Here is an 18382-nt window from a genome sequence, read left to right as displayed (position 1 = left end):
AAACGCACGCCAGGACCCTGAAACGCATTGCGCTTCCGGCCCGGCCCGCGTCACTTCCTGTGTCTTACATACACAAGCGTCCCCATACTAAAACTCTCACTGAAGATCAGATGTAACGGGTGGAACGCACACGCACGCAGTGGAACGCTTCGCGCTTCCTACCTAGCCCGCGTGTCACTTCCTTTGTGCAGTACACAGCATTATCACATAATCAACGTCACTAAGCAACGATCAGACCAGCTTAAAACACAAATGATGTCACCTATCACATCCCCTTCACACCGACATCATAATAGGAATATCTAGTCATGGTAAAAAAATGAATAATGTGTATAATGAAAGCGGGTGGGTTAGTACTTAAATCATATAGGACATTTTTATAGTTTAATCCACATATAACCACATTAACAGACTATCCTACTTCACTCATTATATGTGATAACTATAGCCACTAGATGTTAACTCCATCATGGTAATTCATTGATGGATATACCAACTTACCCATATTTATAAAGTCAACCCCCCATAAACATTAATTTGAAATAGGTTTAAAACCAATACTAGAGGGATTGGTCACTTCATGTGCTGTGCCGTTCACATCATGCCCAAGACACTATCCAAATATAAAAAAAGGGTCACTACTCAACAGCTAGTTCAATACCAACCTAGTGATCCGCAAATATGGTACACATGTGTTCTATGTTTGATGTATTTTTTAATAGCATATTACCTCAATGTTTTGACCATTATCCCGATTTGGGTCCTGACAGAGAATTAATATTTTCAACAGCGTCTCTGAACTCTGCTGGTTAATCCCACCCCCCTTCCAGAGAAACTGATCTTTTCAGACAAAGAGGTTAGTTTACAGTCAATAAATTGCCAACACAGTACTGTATGTAAATGAAGGGCTGCTACGTAAATGAAGATACTACAGTTACTTTGGTTGGGGGAAAGGACTAGAGAGTACCAGAGGGAATGTACATTTAACAGTACAGTACTGGGCTGCTAATCGCTCTAGAGTACTGGATTAATGGAGTATTAGCCTCCCAGTGGTGAAAATGTGTATTGCATGCTGCGTATGAAGTCATGCCTCAACGCGCCTGTCCGTGCAACAACTGAACAACATGAGCCATCACTTAGGCATGACGAGGCTCCTCCGTTTAGGTGGAGAAACAGCAACAATGAGGGAGGCTCCATCTGTATATGGAATCCAAAACCCACGAGAATCCGTCAGCGGGATGATGACATTTTGTCTCGTTCTGGGATCCGAGTCTGGCAGGAAGTCAGTCCCGAGCCGGGCTCGGATCGTGAAGGGGGGATAGGGAGGGGGGTTAGAATCTCTAATATCCGAACCCGCTCATCCCTACTTCCAATCAAAAAATATGTGGACAAATAGAAGTGAATCCTGTCCCTCACCACATAACTGAACCTAAGGATGACATATAAACCCCGATTTACTTCATTTAGTATTTTTTTCCAATGAGAAACTTTTGGCCTAGGGATGCCGTGAAAAAAATGCGGATATTCATGACTAAAAACGTTTGGGAACCACTGCGCTACTCTGACTAGATAATATTCCAACTAGTTGGAGTAATTTAACTGCAGTGTGTCATTGCAAAGAGCAGAAGTGGGGATAAGCGTATAATAGGCTGCAGTGTGCGGGTGGGGCAGGGAAAGATGTGTGTGACCGGCTTCTGTGCAGGGTGTACTGCTCGAGACGACAAATACAGTATTTTTCCAGATGTCAAACTATGGACAGGTGGCAGGAATAAACTACCCCCAAAGGCAGAAGATGTTACAGCGCATCTAAGATCTTACATACAATATCATACTGTATGTAGGCTTTACTACAGCTCTTTACGATTATATATAATGTAAGTTGATCTTGTTTACTGCATCTCCTGATATGAAACTAATATGTTTACCTATTTGCTGGGCAATACTGTGCAGTGACATTATATATTAACTGAAAGCTTGTGGTACTGTAGAATTTACCTGCGCCCCATCGGAACATGCCACATCACAGGACGCGCCATCACCATAACCACTTGAACGATTTTTTGCACACTGTGTCCGTACAATATTGGCAATTATATAATATTTTACTCCGGAAACAACCTACAAGAGCAAAAAAGAAAAAAATGGTAAAATTAAACATTTTGACAAGAATATATAAGATCACTTGCTTAGTACCACTGGCAGCATATAGGACAGCTGTAAATGTTCTCGTAGCTTACAACATTAGACATCCTGTAGAAAAGAAGGTGTGTGCGTGAGACTATAGGGTGCAGGATTGCTGGCTGATTCATTATTCATTTCTCTCTCAGCTATTTAGAATTTATTAAGTGAGTAAAAAGTGAAGATATCACCTGGAAAAAGCAGGGCACAATGGTAAGATTTTAATTTGTCATTTTGGCCATTTCATCCAATTAAACCAACCAGTACTGTATATAGCGCGGGGTGTATCAAGCCTTGGAGAGACAAAAAAGTGGAGTACTAGTTGCCCAGAGTAACAAAACAACTTAACTGTCTTTTCAAAGACTGTACTGAATAAATTACAGTTAGAAGCTGATGGGGTTTCTTTGGGATGCTTCTCCAGTTTATATCTCTTCAAGGGGCAGATGCAAGGGCATAGCTACCATAGATGCAGGCAGTGCAGCTGCTATGGGGCCCAGAGCTGAGAGGGGCCCAACTTCCCGGTCACAGTTACATGTGTTACACACATTTGTCTCCATTGGTTGGTACGTAGGGGTTGTTTCAATCTTTTTCCTTGGGGCCTGCAATATAGCTAGGGATACCTCTGGACTTGCTCATTGTAGTGAGGTATAAAATAAACTGGAGGGCAATTTTTAAATATAATATAATATGAGCCAGGGAACTGTAATGAGGCACAATATGAACGGGGAGCACTATATATTGTACCGTGCGGCATAATGATTAATAAAACAAACTAGGGCACTACTATGGGGCATAACATTAAATAAAGCTCTACTGTGGTTCAGAAAATTAACTACAGTAGGGCACTATTATAGGGCATACAATGAACTGCTGTAGAGAAGTGTCTTTCTGAAGCATTGGAATGGGGCCCCTTAAAAAAGTTGCTATGGGGCCCACAAAGTTCTGGCTATGCCTCTGAGCAGTTGTATTAAGCCTAGAGAAGTAATAAAGCAGTGATAAGTGGAAGGTGATAACAAACCAGCCAATCAACTCCTTTAAATCTGAACAGGGTAATTACAGACCAGTAAGTCTTACATCTATAGTGGGGAAATTACTGGAATGCATTTTAAGGGATAGAATACAGGAGTTCCTTGACACCAATAAGGTTATTAATGAGAACCAACATGGATTTGTGAAGAGAGATCATGTCAAACTAACTTAATAGGCTTTTATGAATCAGTTAGTGTAAACCTGGATCAGGGTAAAGAGGTGGATGTAATCTTTTTAGAGACTTTGCCAAAGCTTTGGATACAGTACCTCCCATGAGACTTCTCTACAGTACAAATTAAGAGAACTTGGGCTGGCCAGCACAATATGCACTTGGGTTAGCAATTGGCTGGACAAAAGGGAACATAGAGTGGTGGTAAATGGAACCTTTTTCAAAATGGACTAAAGTACTCAGTGGTGTGCCACAGGGGTCTGTACGTGGACCACTATGGTTCAACATTTTCATTAATGATCTAGAAGTAGGTCTAGAGAGCAGTGTGTATATTTTTGCAGACGATACCAAACTGCGTAAGATTATAAATTCGGTGGAGGATGCAGAGTCTCTTCAGAACGACTTATTTAAATTGGAAACATGGGCAGCAAAATGGAGAATGAAGTTCAATATAGACAAATTTAAGGTAATGCACTTCGATAGCAAGAACAAGAATACTACCTACATACTAAATGGGTAAAAACTAGGGAAAAAGATTTAGGTGTTCACATAGATAATAAACTTAACAGCAGTACCCAAAGTAGAATTGCAGCAAAAAAAGGCAAACAAGGTTTTAGCATGCATTAAGCGGGGAATTGATGCAAGGGATGAGAGTGTTATACTCCCATTATACAAATCACTAGTGAGGCCACATCTCGAATACTGTGCACAATTCTGGGTACCATACTACAAAAAGGATATCATGGAACTAGAAAAGCTCCGGAGACAGGTGACCAAATTAATTAAGGGGGTGGAGACTGTAGAATACAAGGAAAGGCTTGATAGGCTAGGCATGTTTACACTGGAAAAAAAAGGAGATTAAGAGGGGACAGGATTAACTTTTACAAATATATAAAGGGTCAATACACAGAGCTAACGGGGGATTTGTTTTTGTTTTTTGTAAAATAATCACAAAGGACACGTGGACACCAGCTTAGGTAAGAGGAGAGGAGATTTCACATACAGAGACGAAAAGATTTCTTCACAGTAAGGACGATACGCATTTGGAATTCCCTGCCTGAGAGAGTAGTAATGGCAGACTCGTCATTGCTTTTAAGAATGGACTAGATCAATTCCTAATGGAGAAGGATATACAGGGTCATGGTGGGTAAATCATGTAATTTAATATAAAAACAAACGAGTATTTTAGTTTACGGCTAAACATTCACCACAGTTAAAATATTAGTGCATTAGTGTAGGAGCTCACTAACAGGTTGAACTCTATGGACAAATTGTCTTTTTTCAACCTCAAAAACGATGTTACTATCTGTCATTTTTCAAACCCGTAATGATTGGCTGGGGCATTATCACCTTCCACTTATCACTGCTTTTTCACTTCTCCATGCTTAATACATCTCCCCCACAGTCTGTAGTCTCATCAAACCTCAAAAATCTGTTTATAAATAAACCAGAATGATGTCAAACTTTGACCACTGTCATCGCCATTGTTTGGCCTGGAAAAGCATATGGGGGCAGATGCAAATGCAATCTGGCGTTTCACTATGAATACCAGATTCATGTAATTGGTTATACACCAGAGGCAGATTTATAATGGGTGCAGGGTGTGTAGTGCACACGGGACCCTGGGCATTGGCGTTTCTATAATGGGTGCAATGTGTGCGGTGCACATGGGCCCCTGGGTTCAAGGGGGCCCACACTGCACCCATTTAATATACTTACCATTCCAGGGTCCCGCGGCAACTGCCCTCTAGTGCAGGCATAAATCACTTGAAAAATGGCCGCTGTGGACATTTCCGAGTGATTTGCACACGCACACTAGAGATGTCCCCGGGAACATGGCGCCTGCGCCTTATTCCCTGCGCAGGCGCAGCAGACCCTGTCAGTATGTCAGAGTCTACTTGCTGCCAGAGAGGAGGGGGCCCACGACGGAGGCTGCACGTGGGTCCCCTCCTCTCTTAAAATGCTCCTGACCCTGGGTCATTCACTGTATTCTTACCTTGTGCTGACAAGCAGGTCACTCCTCCACCACCTTTCCACCGGCATTGGGGTCGATTTACTAAGCCTTGGAGAGAGATAAAGTACCAGCCAATCAGATCCTGTCATATTTCGAACACAGCTTGTAACATGGTAGTTAAGAGCTGATTGGATGGTACTTTATCTCCGTCCATTTTATCTCTCTCCAAGGCTCAGTACATAGAGCCATATCGCCAACTGTCCCGATTTTCGCAGTCTATTCAGTGGAGACAGGAGGAGAGGGGGCATGCCAGCAGCTCACAGAGCGCTGGGCATGCCCCCTCAGTGATGAAAATGGGGGTGTGGGCTCATGATCACGGGCCCCCCGCGAAGCCATGCCCCCTTTACCATAGACCATGCCCCCTAAACGGACGGGTGCGCGCACTGAACAGAACTTGGGGAGGTATGTAGATCCAATTTTCAGGAAGATAGCACCATACAGTGAAAGAGAAAAAACAACTTTGGCTCTGTGCCAGAGACTTTGCTTTATTGTGCACATATCATTGGGAAGATGGCACCATAGAGGAGGAGGGACCCACTTGCCAGCACAATATAATAACTAAGTAGGGGGGATGTGGGGGAACTAACTTCGTTGTATCTTAATATGCCCGTTACCCACACTGTTGACTATTGTACTGTATGTACACAGTACTTACCTCCCAACTTTCATTAAAACAGCATTGAAGTCGCATGCACCCAAAAGGGGCATGGTCTCTGTAAAAAGGGGCGTGACTTGATGGGAATGCCGCGACTGCCTGCCACGCCTCCCATTTTTCAATGGCCAGTGTTATGCGAGCTGCTGGCATGCCCCCAGTCCCTCAATCTTCTGTAAATAGATGCTGTATTCATGTGCACTGAAAACAGCTGCTGATACAAGTATATAACAAAGTGTAGAATTCACTGCATACTTCTTGCTGTAGGCAGTGGTATTGCTTAACTTGGTAGGCATGGGAAGCAGTGCCAGCAGAAAGCACCCCAGCCCCCCCAAACCTCGCACCCCAGTACACTTGGGGCTGCAGCTAGCGGTTGCATACAGTGACACTAAATCGCTCACATTGGAGGCCATACTCATACTTTAACTCTGCACCTAGCATAGGGCTGGTACAAGTTTCCATGGTGGCATGTAGAGATGCACCAAGCATGATTGCAGATGCTCAAAATGGGCATTTAAGTCCTTGTACATTTGGATGCACGTCTGTACATCAGATGCAACTACGGCAAAAGATGTACAGGCAGCCGCCGCTGCGTCCGATTCAGAATCAGGCTCTCAGGGTTTTTTCTAAAGATTTCACTCCTACAGATTATGAAAAAAAAAAAAAAGCACCGTGACCTCCAGTTTACCAGATTTTTTTTTTTGTCCCTAAAGCCACCACTACTTTTATATGCTCTCTCTAAAGGCTGTTAAAACACATACATCTCACAGAAATACGAGGCAAAGGCATGTTTGTACCTCTACATAACCAGCTTTGCCTAAGATACTTCCAGTGATAGAGGCAGGAATTGACTGTGGGGGTAATTGAGACCTGATCGCTTGCTAGCTGTTTTTTGCAGTCCTGCGTTCACATAGTCGCCGCCCACCGTGGAGTGTGTTTTCGCTGTGGAAGTGTGTGATTGCATGTGCAGCCGAGCGGTACCAAAAAAAAAAAAAAAAAATTATGCAGTTTGAGTTGCCCAGAACTTACTCAGCTGCTGCGATCGCTGCAGCCTGTCCGGGGCCGGAATTGACGTCAGACACCCTCCCTGCAAACGCTTGGACACGCCTGCGTTTTTCCAACCACTCCCTGAAAACGGCCAGTTGCCACCCACAAACACCTTCTTCCTGTCAATCTCCTTACGATCGGCTGTGCGAATGGATTCTTCATAAAACCCAATCGCACAGTAACGATCTGCTATGCATGCGCGGTTCTGACATGATCGCAGTGCTGCAAAAAACGCTAGCGAGTGATCAGGTCTGGATTACCCCCAGTGACTGATAAATGGAGCTCCTAGCATGTAACCAAGGTACTTACTGGGAGCTCCATCAAGGTATTAAAGAACACCTGTGTTTATGAGGAGAGTACTTTTAAAGACAACTGCTAAGTATATCTTAAGATTCTTAATATGTTCAGTACTAAGAATTCATTTTCTTATTGTTTACCAATTTCTTCAGTCTGTAAATACCTTGGTGTAATCCACGTCTTATTACTGTCTTCAGTTAGGAGTATGATTCGATAGGTGGTATTACCGATACAGGAGGGACCCACATATAACTGACAATGGGGTATATTCAATTAGTCGAAACTGCCATCTTGTCAGAAAGAAGGCAGTTTTCGACTTTTAGGTCTGAAGGGTTCCAAGTCGGGCATTTCGACTTGTTGGAAAGCACATGGATCGGCGGAATAGCCGCTGAGCAGTGTGCTTCTGTTGGAAACAAGGTAGAATTCTACAGTTTTTAGACGCATTTCCGACACTCTCAATCGGAGTTTAAAAAAAGTCGGATTGAGGAGATAAGACTGGGGAGTGGGGCGGCATGCTACAGGGGCAGCAGGGCGCAGGTACCTCTATAGCAGGGCGTCCCCCCTGTCAGGCACTTCACTCCCGCAGTGGTCCCCGGCCGGCACTGGGTGCAGACTCCGCCGGCCGGCACTGACAGCAGCAGCAGGACGGGACACCAGGAACGGACAAATCCGGCTCAAATCAGACAGTCGGATTTTTCAGTTAATTGAATAGGTCCTGTTGGATCCATTCTGACAAATGCATGTCGGAATGGATCAGACTTTAATTGAATATACCCCATGAGAAGAACTCTGACGACATTGCCTTGCGCCTTATTTATTATCATTCCAAAATATATCCTAACGGGAAATTGTAAGTGCTTCAATTCATACGGCAAAGCTGATGTTGGGATTCTAGGGATAAACGCGATTTTACCTGCTGCAGGCCCCATCAGGATGATTTCCTCAATGACATTAGGCAACAGACGTCTATCTACAAGCGTGTGCCATTGCAACTTCGTCAATGTTTACCATTATATCCACAGACTTACACTTTTTTGTTGTATGATTTTTTTGTGAAATTGCCTTATTGATTTCTTCTACTGTTTTATTTTTTGGCGAGACAACAGCACGTCCGCAAAGCCACTGGAAATTCTTTTGTGGTTACGCCTCAATGTCTGGGTATACTTTTGCTCTTAAATCGCTCAAACGCAATTCCCTAAAGTATTCGTTATTTGGACAAAGACATGGTATTCTGCTATTGACTAATCACGGATTCCAAGAAATATGCCGCAAAATTAGCAGCATCGTGATCTCCTTGTAGTTGAACTTGCACATTATAGTTAGCTTCAATCTTTGAACGTATTGCCAGTGCCACACGTAGGATTTTTTCATGAACACACGTATTGTATCTATTTGTGCCTCTAGAAACTACAGGCAATGTTTGCCTAAAATCACCGGTATAAACAAAAGTCATTCTGCCCATGACTTTATTATTAGAAGATGTCAGGTCTTTTAATGTTGTATTAATTGCATTTATATGGGATTTGTGAGTCATAGTGCATTCATCCCAATCAACGACGCTTCTTTGAACACGTTAGCAATCCCACCATTCATTCTTGGGCATAGGTCGGTCTGATCTGGTGGAATGTTGAGCGATAATTTTAAAGTAGAATGAATGGTTCTGCTGCCATTCAAATGTGTCGCCCCCTAGTCCCGATGATACAACGGCTACTGCTATTTTCTTTTGAATTTATATTTCTGTCAAGAGTAAGTTAGTCAAATATGTTTTGCCAGTTCCCCCTGGAGCATCAATGGAAAACAGTTTTCCTTGGTACTTATTGCTGGACTCTTTCCAACATTGTTTCATATGCCAGTTGCATTCTACTTTTTGGCCACAAGATGTCCTCACGCCATTCATTTCTTTCTATTTTGTTTGCTAATTAGCCAATTAACATGATCGCGAGATGATGCATAGCCTATGCTACTCAGAGTATCTCAAGAAACATTTCAGTGAAAACTCCAAAGTAGTTGTCGAGTGTATCATATAACGGGTGTGGTATGCAAGGTCGACAGTAAGTAGGTCGACAGTGTTTGGGTCAACCACTATTAGTTGACAGTAAGCAGGTCAACAGGGATGCTAGGTTGACAGGGTCTTTAGGTTGACATGTTCTAGGTCGACAGGTCAAAAGGTCGACAGTGACCGGGAACCCCAATTAGTGCACAGTGTCCCCTCGCATGCATAGGCAAGGTGTCTCGCTCTGCTACCGCTGCGCTCAGCACAGGTTACTGTTCCTAATTGTAGCCCACGTGGATCGTAAAGTATGAAAAAGAAAAAAAAAATGTGAAAGACTCATGTCGACCTTTTGACCGGTCGACCTAAAGACCCTGTCGACCTACTTACCATCGATCAATAGTGGTCGACCTACCTAAAGACCGGATCCCCGTATAACATGGTATCCGATCTCTAGGTCGACCACACTTAGGTTGACATGCAACCACAAAATGTCGACATGAGTTTTTCGCATTTTTTTTTAACTTTTTCATAGTTTACGATCCACGTGGACTACAATTAGGAACGGCAACCTCTGCCGAGCGCAGCGGTAGCAGAGCGAGGCACCTTGCCCGAAGCATGCGAGGGGACACTGTGCACTAATTAGGGTTCTCGGTCACTATGAAGAAAACAACACCAAAAAACCCCCCACCCACCTCATGTCGACCTTCTGCTTTTGTTGACCTAGTTACTGTCAACCAATACTGGTCGACCTAAGTGTGGTCAACCCTGTGATCCACACCCATATAAATGAATATATATATATAATTATATTATACACCCCCTCACATATGTAGCATCGCTAATCCATGCTTCAATGCGTACGCATCACAACATGGATGGCAAGACTGGTGTGCCTGCAAATGTGTCACGCCTGTGCGTACATATGCACGCGCCCATTCATTCCTATGAAACAAACGCCTGCTGCAACTATATACATCAAATCACGGATTAGTATTGTAATAAATATAAAAATGTTTTACTTTTTTTTTTTAAATTTAAAATTAAATAATTATAATAAAATCAAAATAGGAATAAAACACAACAATGGCTCATCTGGACTTGTCACTATACTGGGTATTGTTGTAATATGGCCTACTTTATGGACCTTGCACCATAAAGTTCTGTATTAAGCAGTGGGATACATATTACCATATATGTGTAAACAGTCCTTAGCAAGTTGGTACTGTAGGCTGTAGGGTTATCCACTTAATATTAAAAAACTGCAGATATAATGAACAAGGTGACTTAAGTCCAAAAATAAGCTTGAAGCGTTTTTCTGGGTAATGGTCAGCCAGTTTCCTCAGAAGCATATCCTACAGTAAGTGTGTCCAGGGCACCTCTTATATAGCTCTTAGATTAGGGGTCATCTATTGCAGCCGTGTGTAAATAGCTTATTCGTCCATAAAAACATAAATATTTAATAGTAAGGAATACAGTCAAGAGTTACATTTCTATTTATCGTAAAGACAGGGGGGACTCCTCCCACATCCAGTCAGTCACACAGTCCTTCCCTCAGCATTTCTACACGAGATATATACATATTCTCACTTGTTTATATCTCTTACCTCCACGAGATAGTGAGGTATCATATCATTACTCCCTGATCATGTGATCGCTTCCTGGTCATATGATCGGCTGGTGTATACAATTCGGTTGTGCAGTTCAGGGTCACATGATATATGACACCAGCGGGTACTACTGGAACTGTGAATATTGTAACCAATCTACTGTAGCTATGGAAAACTAGAGATGAGCGCCTGAAATTTTTCGGGTTTTGTGTTTTGGTTTTGGGTTCGGTTCCGCGGCCGTGTTTTGGGTTCGAACGCGTTTTGGCAAAACCTCACCGAATTTTTTTTGTCGGATTCGGGTGTGTTTTGGATTCGGGTGTTTTTTTCAAAAAACCCTAAAAAACAGCTTAAATCATAGAATTTGGGGGTCATTTTGATCCCAAAGTATTATTAACCTCAAAAACCATAATTTACACTCATTTTCAGTCTATTCTGAATACCTCACACCTCACAATATTATTTTTAGTCCTAAAATTTGCACCGAGGTCGCTGTGTGAGTAAGATAAGCGACCCTAGTGGCCGACACAAACACCGGGCCCATCTAGGAGTGGCACTGCAGTGTCACGCAGGATGTCCCTTCCAAAAAACCCTCCCCAAACAGCACATGACGCAAAGAAAAAAAGAGGCGCAATGAGGTAGCTGTGTGAGTAAGATTAGCGACCCTAGTGGCCGACACAAACACCGGGCCCATTTAGGAGTGGCACTGCAGTGTCACGCAGGATGTCCCTTCCAAAAAACCCTCCCCAATCAGCACATGATGCAAAGAAAAAGGTTAGGTGGTATACAATTATGGACGGGCTGCCGAGTGCCGACACAGAGGTAGCCACAGCCGTGAACTACCGCACTGTACTGTGTCTGCTGCTAATATATAGACTGGTTGATAAAGAGATAGTATACTCGTAACTAGTATGTATGTATAAAGAAAGAAAAAAAAACCACGGTTAGGTGGTATATACAATTATGGACGGGCTGCCGAGTGCCGACACAGAGGTAGCCACAGCCGTGAACTACCGCACTGTACGGTGTCTGCTGCTAATATAGACTGGTTGATAAAGAGATAGTATACTCGTAACTAGTATGTATGTATAAAGAAAGAAAAAAAAACCACGGTTAGGTGGTATATACAATTATGGACGGGCTGCCGAGTGCCGACACAGAGGTAGCCACAGCCGTGAACTACCGCACTGTACTGTGTCTGCTGCTAATATAGACTGGTTGATAAAGAGATAGTATACTACTAATATTATATACTGGTGGTCAGGTCACTGGTCACTAGTCACACTGGCAGTGGCACTCCTGCAGCAAAAGTGTGCACTGTTTAATTTTAATATAATATTATGTACTCCTGGCTCCTGCTGTAACCTATAACTGGCACTGCAGTAGTGCTCCCCAGTCTCCCCCACAATTATAAGCTGTGTGAGCTGAGCAGTCAGACAGGTCAGATATATATAATATTATATATAGATAATAGATGATGCAGCACACTGGCCTGAGCCTGAGCAGTGCACACAGATATGGTATGTGACTGAGTCACTGTGTGCTGTGTATCGCTTTTTTCAGGCAGAGAACGGATTATAAATAAAAGTGGTGGTCACTGGTCACTATCAGCAAAACTCTGCACTGTACACTACTGAGTACTCCTAATGCTCCCCAAAATTAGTAAATCAAGTGTCTCTCTAATCTATTCTAATTCTAAACGGAGAGGACGCCAGCCACGTCCTCTCCCTATCAATCTCAATGCACGTGTGAAAATGGCGGCGACGCGCGGCTCCTTATATAGAATCCGAGCCTCGCGAGAATCCGACAGCGTCATGATGACGTTCGGGCGCGCTCGGGTTAACCGAGCAAGGCGGGAAGATCCGAGTCACTCGGACCCGTGAAAAAAAACATGAAGTTCTGGCGGGTTCGGATTCAGAGAAACCGAACCCGCTCATCTCTATGGAAAACACACCATTTATATTCTCTTATACTTGTTAAAAATGATTATTTACAGAGATTCTGTATGAAAAGCCGGGGGTCGGGATGCAGGCGGTCAGCATCCAGACGCCAGCATCCTGATCATGGCAATGCCGATAGGCGTGCATTAGGTACCGTAGCCTCCCTACCCACTATCCCTAACTCTCCCTGTCCGCAGCCTAACCCTAACTTCTCCCCGGTGGTGCCTAAACCTACCCCCACCCCTCCTCCGGCAGCCTAAACCTAACCCTCCCCTTAGTGCTTAACCCTAACACTCCCCCGTTGGTGCCTAACCCTAACCCCCCTCTCTGCAGCCTAACCCTAACCTACCCCACCCCACAGTCTAACCCTAACCCCCCCTGGAGTGTGCCTGAGGCTAGAGGAGAGAAAATTCCGCACACAACGTAGGAAAGGGTTCTTCTCGGTAAGGGCAATAAAGATTTGGAACTCCCTGCTGGAGAAGGTAATAATGGCAGACTCTGTAAATGCATTTAAAAATGGATTGGACACATTTTTAACTAAAAAAAAAAGTATCCAGAGTTATAACATTTAGCATAGTGACATTAATATCTGGGAGTGGTAAGAATCATAGTTGTCAATGGATACTAAACAATTACTTCAGCAAGAGTCGGCAGAACCCGCTCAGCAGATCCTGCTATGCTGGTGTTGCTGCAGGTTGCCGCTGGCACAGGCAGTGTGAAGTTGAGCTTGTGTGTCAGGTCCCTCTTCTCTCCTCCTCTTTGGCAGCGGCGCCGGCAGTTTGAAGTGCTGCCCTCCCCAAAGGGCATCTCATCAGCCGCCGCGCAGATAGGACTCCCGCCCCAGACGTCCTTTTGCTGAGCTCGCCCACACCACATACAGGACACTAGTAGCGGCAAGTGGAGGGATCGGTGTGTGCCGCAGTGACCATCAGCCTTGGTGCACTGCGGGCACACACACACACACTTTCCTTCTGAGCAGAAGGTGGAGTGGTTTGCAGAGTAGGTGTGTATGTCGGTGGCTGTGGGGAGGGGAGTACACATGCGTGCTGTCCAGGGCTGTGTGCTGGGGAAGAGGTGACAGAGCTGAGTGTTGTGCAGGGCTGTAGAGAAGTGTGTTGTCTGTGGAGGAGGCGGTGGGGGACATGAGTGTGCTGTCCGGGGATGTTTGCTGAGGAGACCTGATTTCTGTGTCCATCTCATGCCAGCAGGCAGGTTAAGATGATGGGCAGCTTCATCACGTTAGAAGTGAGGGAGGCTTCAGTCATTAGCCAGCTGACTGCTGGTGTGGACGCTGGTGGGGAAGGTAGTGTGGCGATGCCTGCATGTGCGGAGGTGAGGGTCTGGCTGTGGAGTGCCTGCGATGGTGGCTATGACCTGGGTGAATGTAGTTGCCGATGCCTGCATGTGGAGAGGAGGGGGGGGGGGGGTAGGCTGCAGAATGCCTGTGACCTGGGGGATGGGAGTGTGCCACCTGCTACTGTGTGCTGGGGGGGGATGACTAAATACTAGTGGGTGGGGCAGATGGGAGATCTGTGGGCTGGCCGGAGGTAGGTTCCTCTTAGTCAGCCACACAGTCCCGGTAAGCCCCCTCTTACCCCTCTGCATTGGTAGTGCGGGCAGAAGTCCTGATGCCCCCCCTCCCCTCTGAGTCATAGCCACACAGCTTGTCCTCAGCACAGCAAATTGCATAGAGGATTGCTCTGCTGAATAATCAGCAACAGGTCCTACATTATCACAATAGATGCACTGTGGACCTTGTGTGGCACTACTACTGTGGGCGTTATGCGTGGCACTACTACTGTGGGCGTTATGTGTATAAGGGACACTACTGTGGGTATTGTGTAGGGCACTACTGTGTGTGGTAATGTGAATAAGGTGCACTACTATGTGATGCAATATGAATCATGGGCACCAAGTACAATGTAATGTAAATTAGATTGTGTCTCTTTGTAGCATAATTTAAATTGGGGTTACTAGTGTGTTACCAAACCTCCTTCCTTGTGAGATCACACCACTTTTGAGATGCACGCTGTCCCTCTATTATGTATAGGAGGTAGGGCGCAAATTTATCTTTTGCAGGGGGGCGCTGAACACCCTAGCACAGTAGCACTGGCCCTGACTTCAGCAGGCACATTATAATATGAACAGCTTAACACACAATACAGGTTGAACCCGAAGGGCATTTTGCCTCTTTTTCAACCTCACTAACTATGTAACCACAGGTTAAAAGATACACCATGTATTTTGAATCCCAGTTTATGAAAAACTTTCAATAGTATGGTTCTTTTTTAATAGGTATTAACACAGATGTAATTTTCCTCTCTGTACGAGTACACATGGGGCCTCATTCAGGTTGGATCGCAGTGCGTGATCCAACCGCAAAAAATATGAAAAAGATGCAGGCGCATGAGCAACGCCCATCCTGCGCCCACATTTTCTGCAGAGGGTGGCGCAAGAAAATGAGATCGCCTCTGCCTGTCAACCAGGCAGAGGCGGAGTAGGGGGGTGGCCACACTCAGTTTCCCGGACGTTGCGGGGGCGGCGACAGAGAAATGGGGGCGGTGATGGGGAAACGGTGGGCATGACAGGGACATGATTGCGACAGCTGCGTGACGTCACCCACAGCCGCTGTGATCGGAAAAATGGCGGCGGGCCTCTTGCGGGCGCAGCCAAGCTGCGTTGTCAGGAGGCAACCTTAATTTCTGCTAACAAGTAGAAATTGTGGAGCGATCACAATTTCTGCTTGTTAAAGGGGGGGGGGGGGGGTCAGCATGCTGAGTGGCCTTTCCATACGATAGGCGCCCACCAGCATGCTAGCAAAAGGATTGCAAATTCTGCTAATTAGTAGAATTTGCAATCCTTACTGAATAAGGCCCATGGTGCATTTGGGTTGCCCACACTTGAAGAAACCTGGTGGTTTTGTGTCAGCCACCCAGATGCAGCCTTGTTAGTGATGTTTTATCACCAATCCTTAGATGACTAGGAACTAAAATGGTTTTCAACTGGCATTTCTCTTAAAAACGACCTGTGATCCAGTTTGTAGTTTTTCACACAGTATATTGGGTCTAATTCAGACCGGATTGCTGTTGTGGAAAACTGCAAAGCCGCTGATTATCAAATGACTGCGCATGTATCGTAATGCGCAGGAGCGAGACCAAACTGCGAAAAAATCCTGCAGCTTTTTTTTTTTTTAATCGATAGGCATATGCAGATGGATTGACAGGAAACAGGCATTTAGGGAGTGTTGTTTTCTGGGAGTGTCAGGAAAAACGCAGGTGTGGCCAAGTGTTTTCAGGGAGGGTATGAGATGTCTGCTCCGGCCCGAACAGCCTGTTTTTCGCACTGTAGGAGTAAGTCCTGGGCTACGCACAGACTGGAAAAATCATTCGATGGCGAGTGAGCTGCGAATGGATTTGCAGCTGACCGGCGTTTGGCAAGGTTTTTTGCATGGCGTATGCAGACTTGCACGGGGAGGATTTTCACTCTGGCTGGGCGGTGACTATCAGATAGCAATCCTCTGCAAATTCGCAGAGGTGCGTTCAGGTCTGAATTAGGACCATTATCTTGTTCAAGTATTCTGTAGTTACAGGAAATAATATTCTTAATTTCACTCAAACGATTGTTAAATTTACGCACAAATACTAATTGTCTGTTAGATACATCTTTGTCTTTGGGATATGATTATTTGCAATTATTTTGAAGCAAAGTTTGTCTATCGATATTAACTACATCAGCAAAATGCTTGGTTTAGTCGCAGCACAGCGTATCATGCAGCTTGCCGCAATGCGTATGCCTGTACGAACGATAGAGATAGAGATAGATAGCTTTCACCCAGCACAGACTCCATGATTTGGTCAATTTACATTCTAATCATGCCGTTTAATAACCTGGCTAGAATGCTGAGTTTTCCCGGCACACTGCTGTCCCCGTGCACCAAGTAAGAACTTACACTAACATTGCTTAGCAGGGCCCAGGGCTGCTGGATATGAGACAGTACTGCTCTAGCACACTGAACATGCTTTCATTCTAGAATTATTTTTTTTTTTGCTTTCCTACATACAGTAGTGGGCTTTCTTGCACCCTGCTGGACAAAGTGTTCTCTCCCAGTTGAGAGAAATGCTACCCTTTAATCACAGTTTAATATAATAATTATATAGTAATCATATATTATTCTTTTAGTCCAACATGCAGAACTTACTAGGTACATCTTTAACAAGTTACCTGCGTTTGAGCCGAGATTGTGTTGCATTGCTTGTAGAAGTATAGATCATTCGATATTTTATTATACTCCTTCACAGCAAAGTCGAGTAAGTCCTGAATTCTCGCTTTATTGGCCTTCTTACCGAGATCAACTTCTGATTTACCTCCAGCTTGAGTCTCACTAGAAACGCTGGCAGACCACAGACAAAGTGTAGCTACCAGGCACCAGCACAACCGCACAGCCATAATGTTTCCTCCTGTAAGTAGTAAGAGACTCTATAAACACAAAAACAATACACAACAATAAACAGGCTTACCATACTACCCCTTTAAACCGGGACACTCGTGGATTGCACAGATTATGGGACTGATTAAAAGCAAGGTGAAATGCAGGCTCGACTTTAGACAGTGTCCTGGTTTAAAGTGATCGTATGGTGGTAAGCGGTAATAAACAGCTTATGTACAAGTTACTTGTTTTAATAATTAAGCTTTGTTAGCAATTCTTATACACAAAATTTAGGAAAATTAGGTTACTATAAAATGGAGCGACTGGTAACCCTGTGTTCCTTTACAAAGTCATGTACACACAGGGGTGTGTATGTATGTGTGTGTGATGGCCGAGGAGGCACTGGAGAGCCCCAGAGCCAGATTTACATGCAATCTATGAGCCAAAAGGTAAATCTGAGCATTATGCACAGGTGCAGCAGTATAAACTCCTGGAAATTTGGTAGGTTTTGATCAGAGATGTGCGGACAAGGTAGGTGCCATAGACTTTTTACTCCAGAAAAAATTTTGGTTATAAAAATTATTGCAAAAATACAATTATTTCAAACAAGTTCTTTGTACTGTATTTTTCATATACTTTGTGCAGTCACAACTCTGGCACAAACATTAGTATGACAGGAAAGGCTCTGCCTCACCCCACCCACCTGCCACTGAGATATATGTATCTCTATAAACAAATACACACAACTTACAGGGACTGGATCCCGCAGTGAATTGGCAGGGCTCTCATTGGCAATGAACCTCAAGAGCCTGACCCTGACTCTAGGCTCTTTAGATTCAGCCATCTACAGCACTCTTGGTCAGCGTTTACTGGTGGTCCCATTTCACAGTCCAGCAGTGCCGATGCTGCTGCAGCTCACGGCTGAGTGGTACCAGGCAGGAACCAACCATCCTGCAGTGGTTATCAGGGCTCCTGGGATAGAGCCAATTAAATATTCAGAAGGGGGTGCACCGCAGAGCTCTGTTGGAAGAGC

At 44.5% G+C, this 18382-nt stretch overlaps 1 protein-coding gene across 1 annotated transcript in view; it reads right to left on the bottom strand.

The window, feature by feature from the left end:
- The window catches only part of LOC134910283 (cystatin-like), a 53073-nt gene that overhangs the window by 19359 nt on the left and 15332 nt on the right, over positions 1 to 18382 (bottom strand). Inside the window, exons 2-3 of the mRNA XM_063918135.1 lie at positions 17145 to 17380; positions 1996 to 2118 (exon numbers count right to left, since the gene is read on the bottom strand). Of these exons, the coding sequence (XP_063774205.1) occupies positions 1996 to 2118; positions 17145 to 17369 (348 nt within the window). The 5' untranslated portion in view covers positions 17370 to 17380. The remainder of the gene's footprint in view (positions 1 to 1995; positions 2119 to 17144; positions 17381 to 18382) is intronic.

This window comes from Pseudophryne corroboree, chromosome 4, assembly GCF_028390025.1.
Source record: "Pseudophryne corroboree isolate aPseCor3 chromosome 4, aPseCor3.hap2, whole genome shotgun sequence".
Classification (NCBI taxonomy): domain Eukaryota; kingdom Metazoa; phylum Chordata; class Amphibia; order Anura; family Myobatrachidae; genus Pseudophryne; species Pseudophryne corroboree.
The sequence above is the reverse complement of the archived record's forward strand: the minus strand, read 5'-3'. Positions and strand labels throughout refer to the sequence as shown.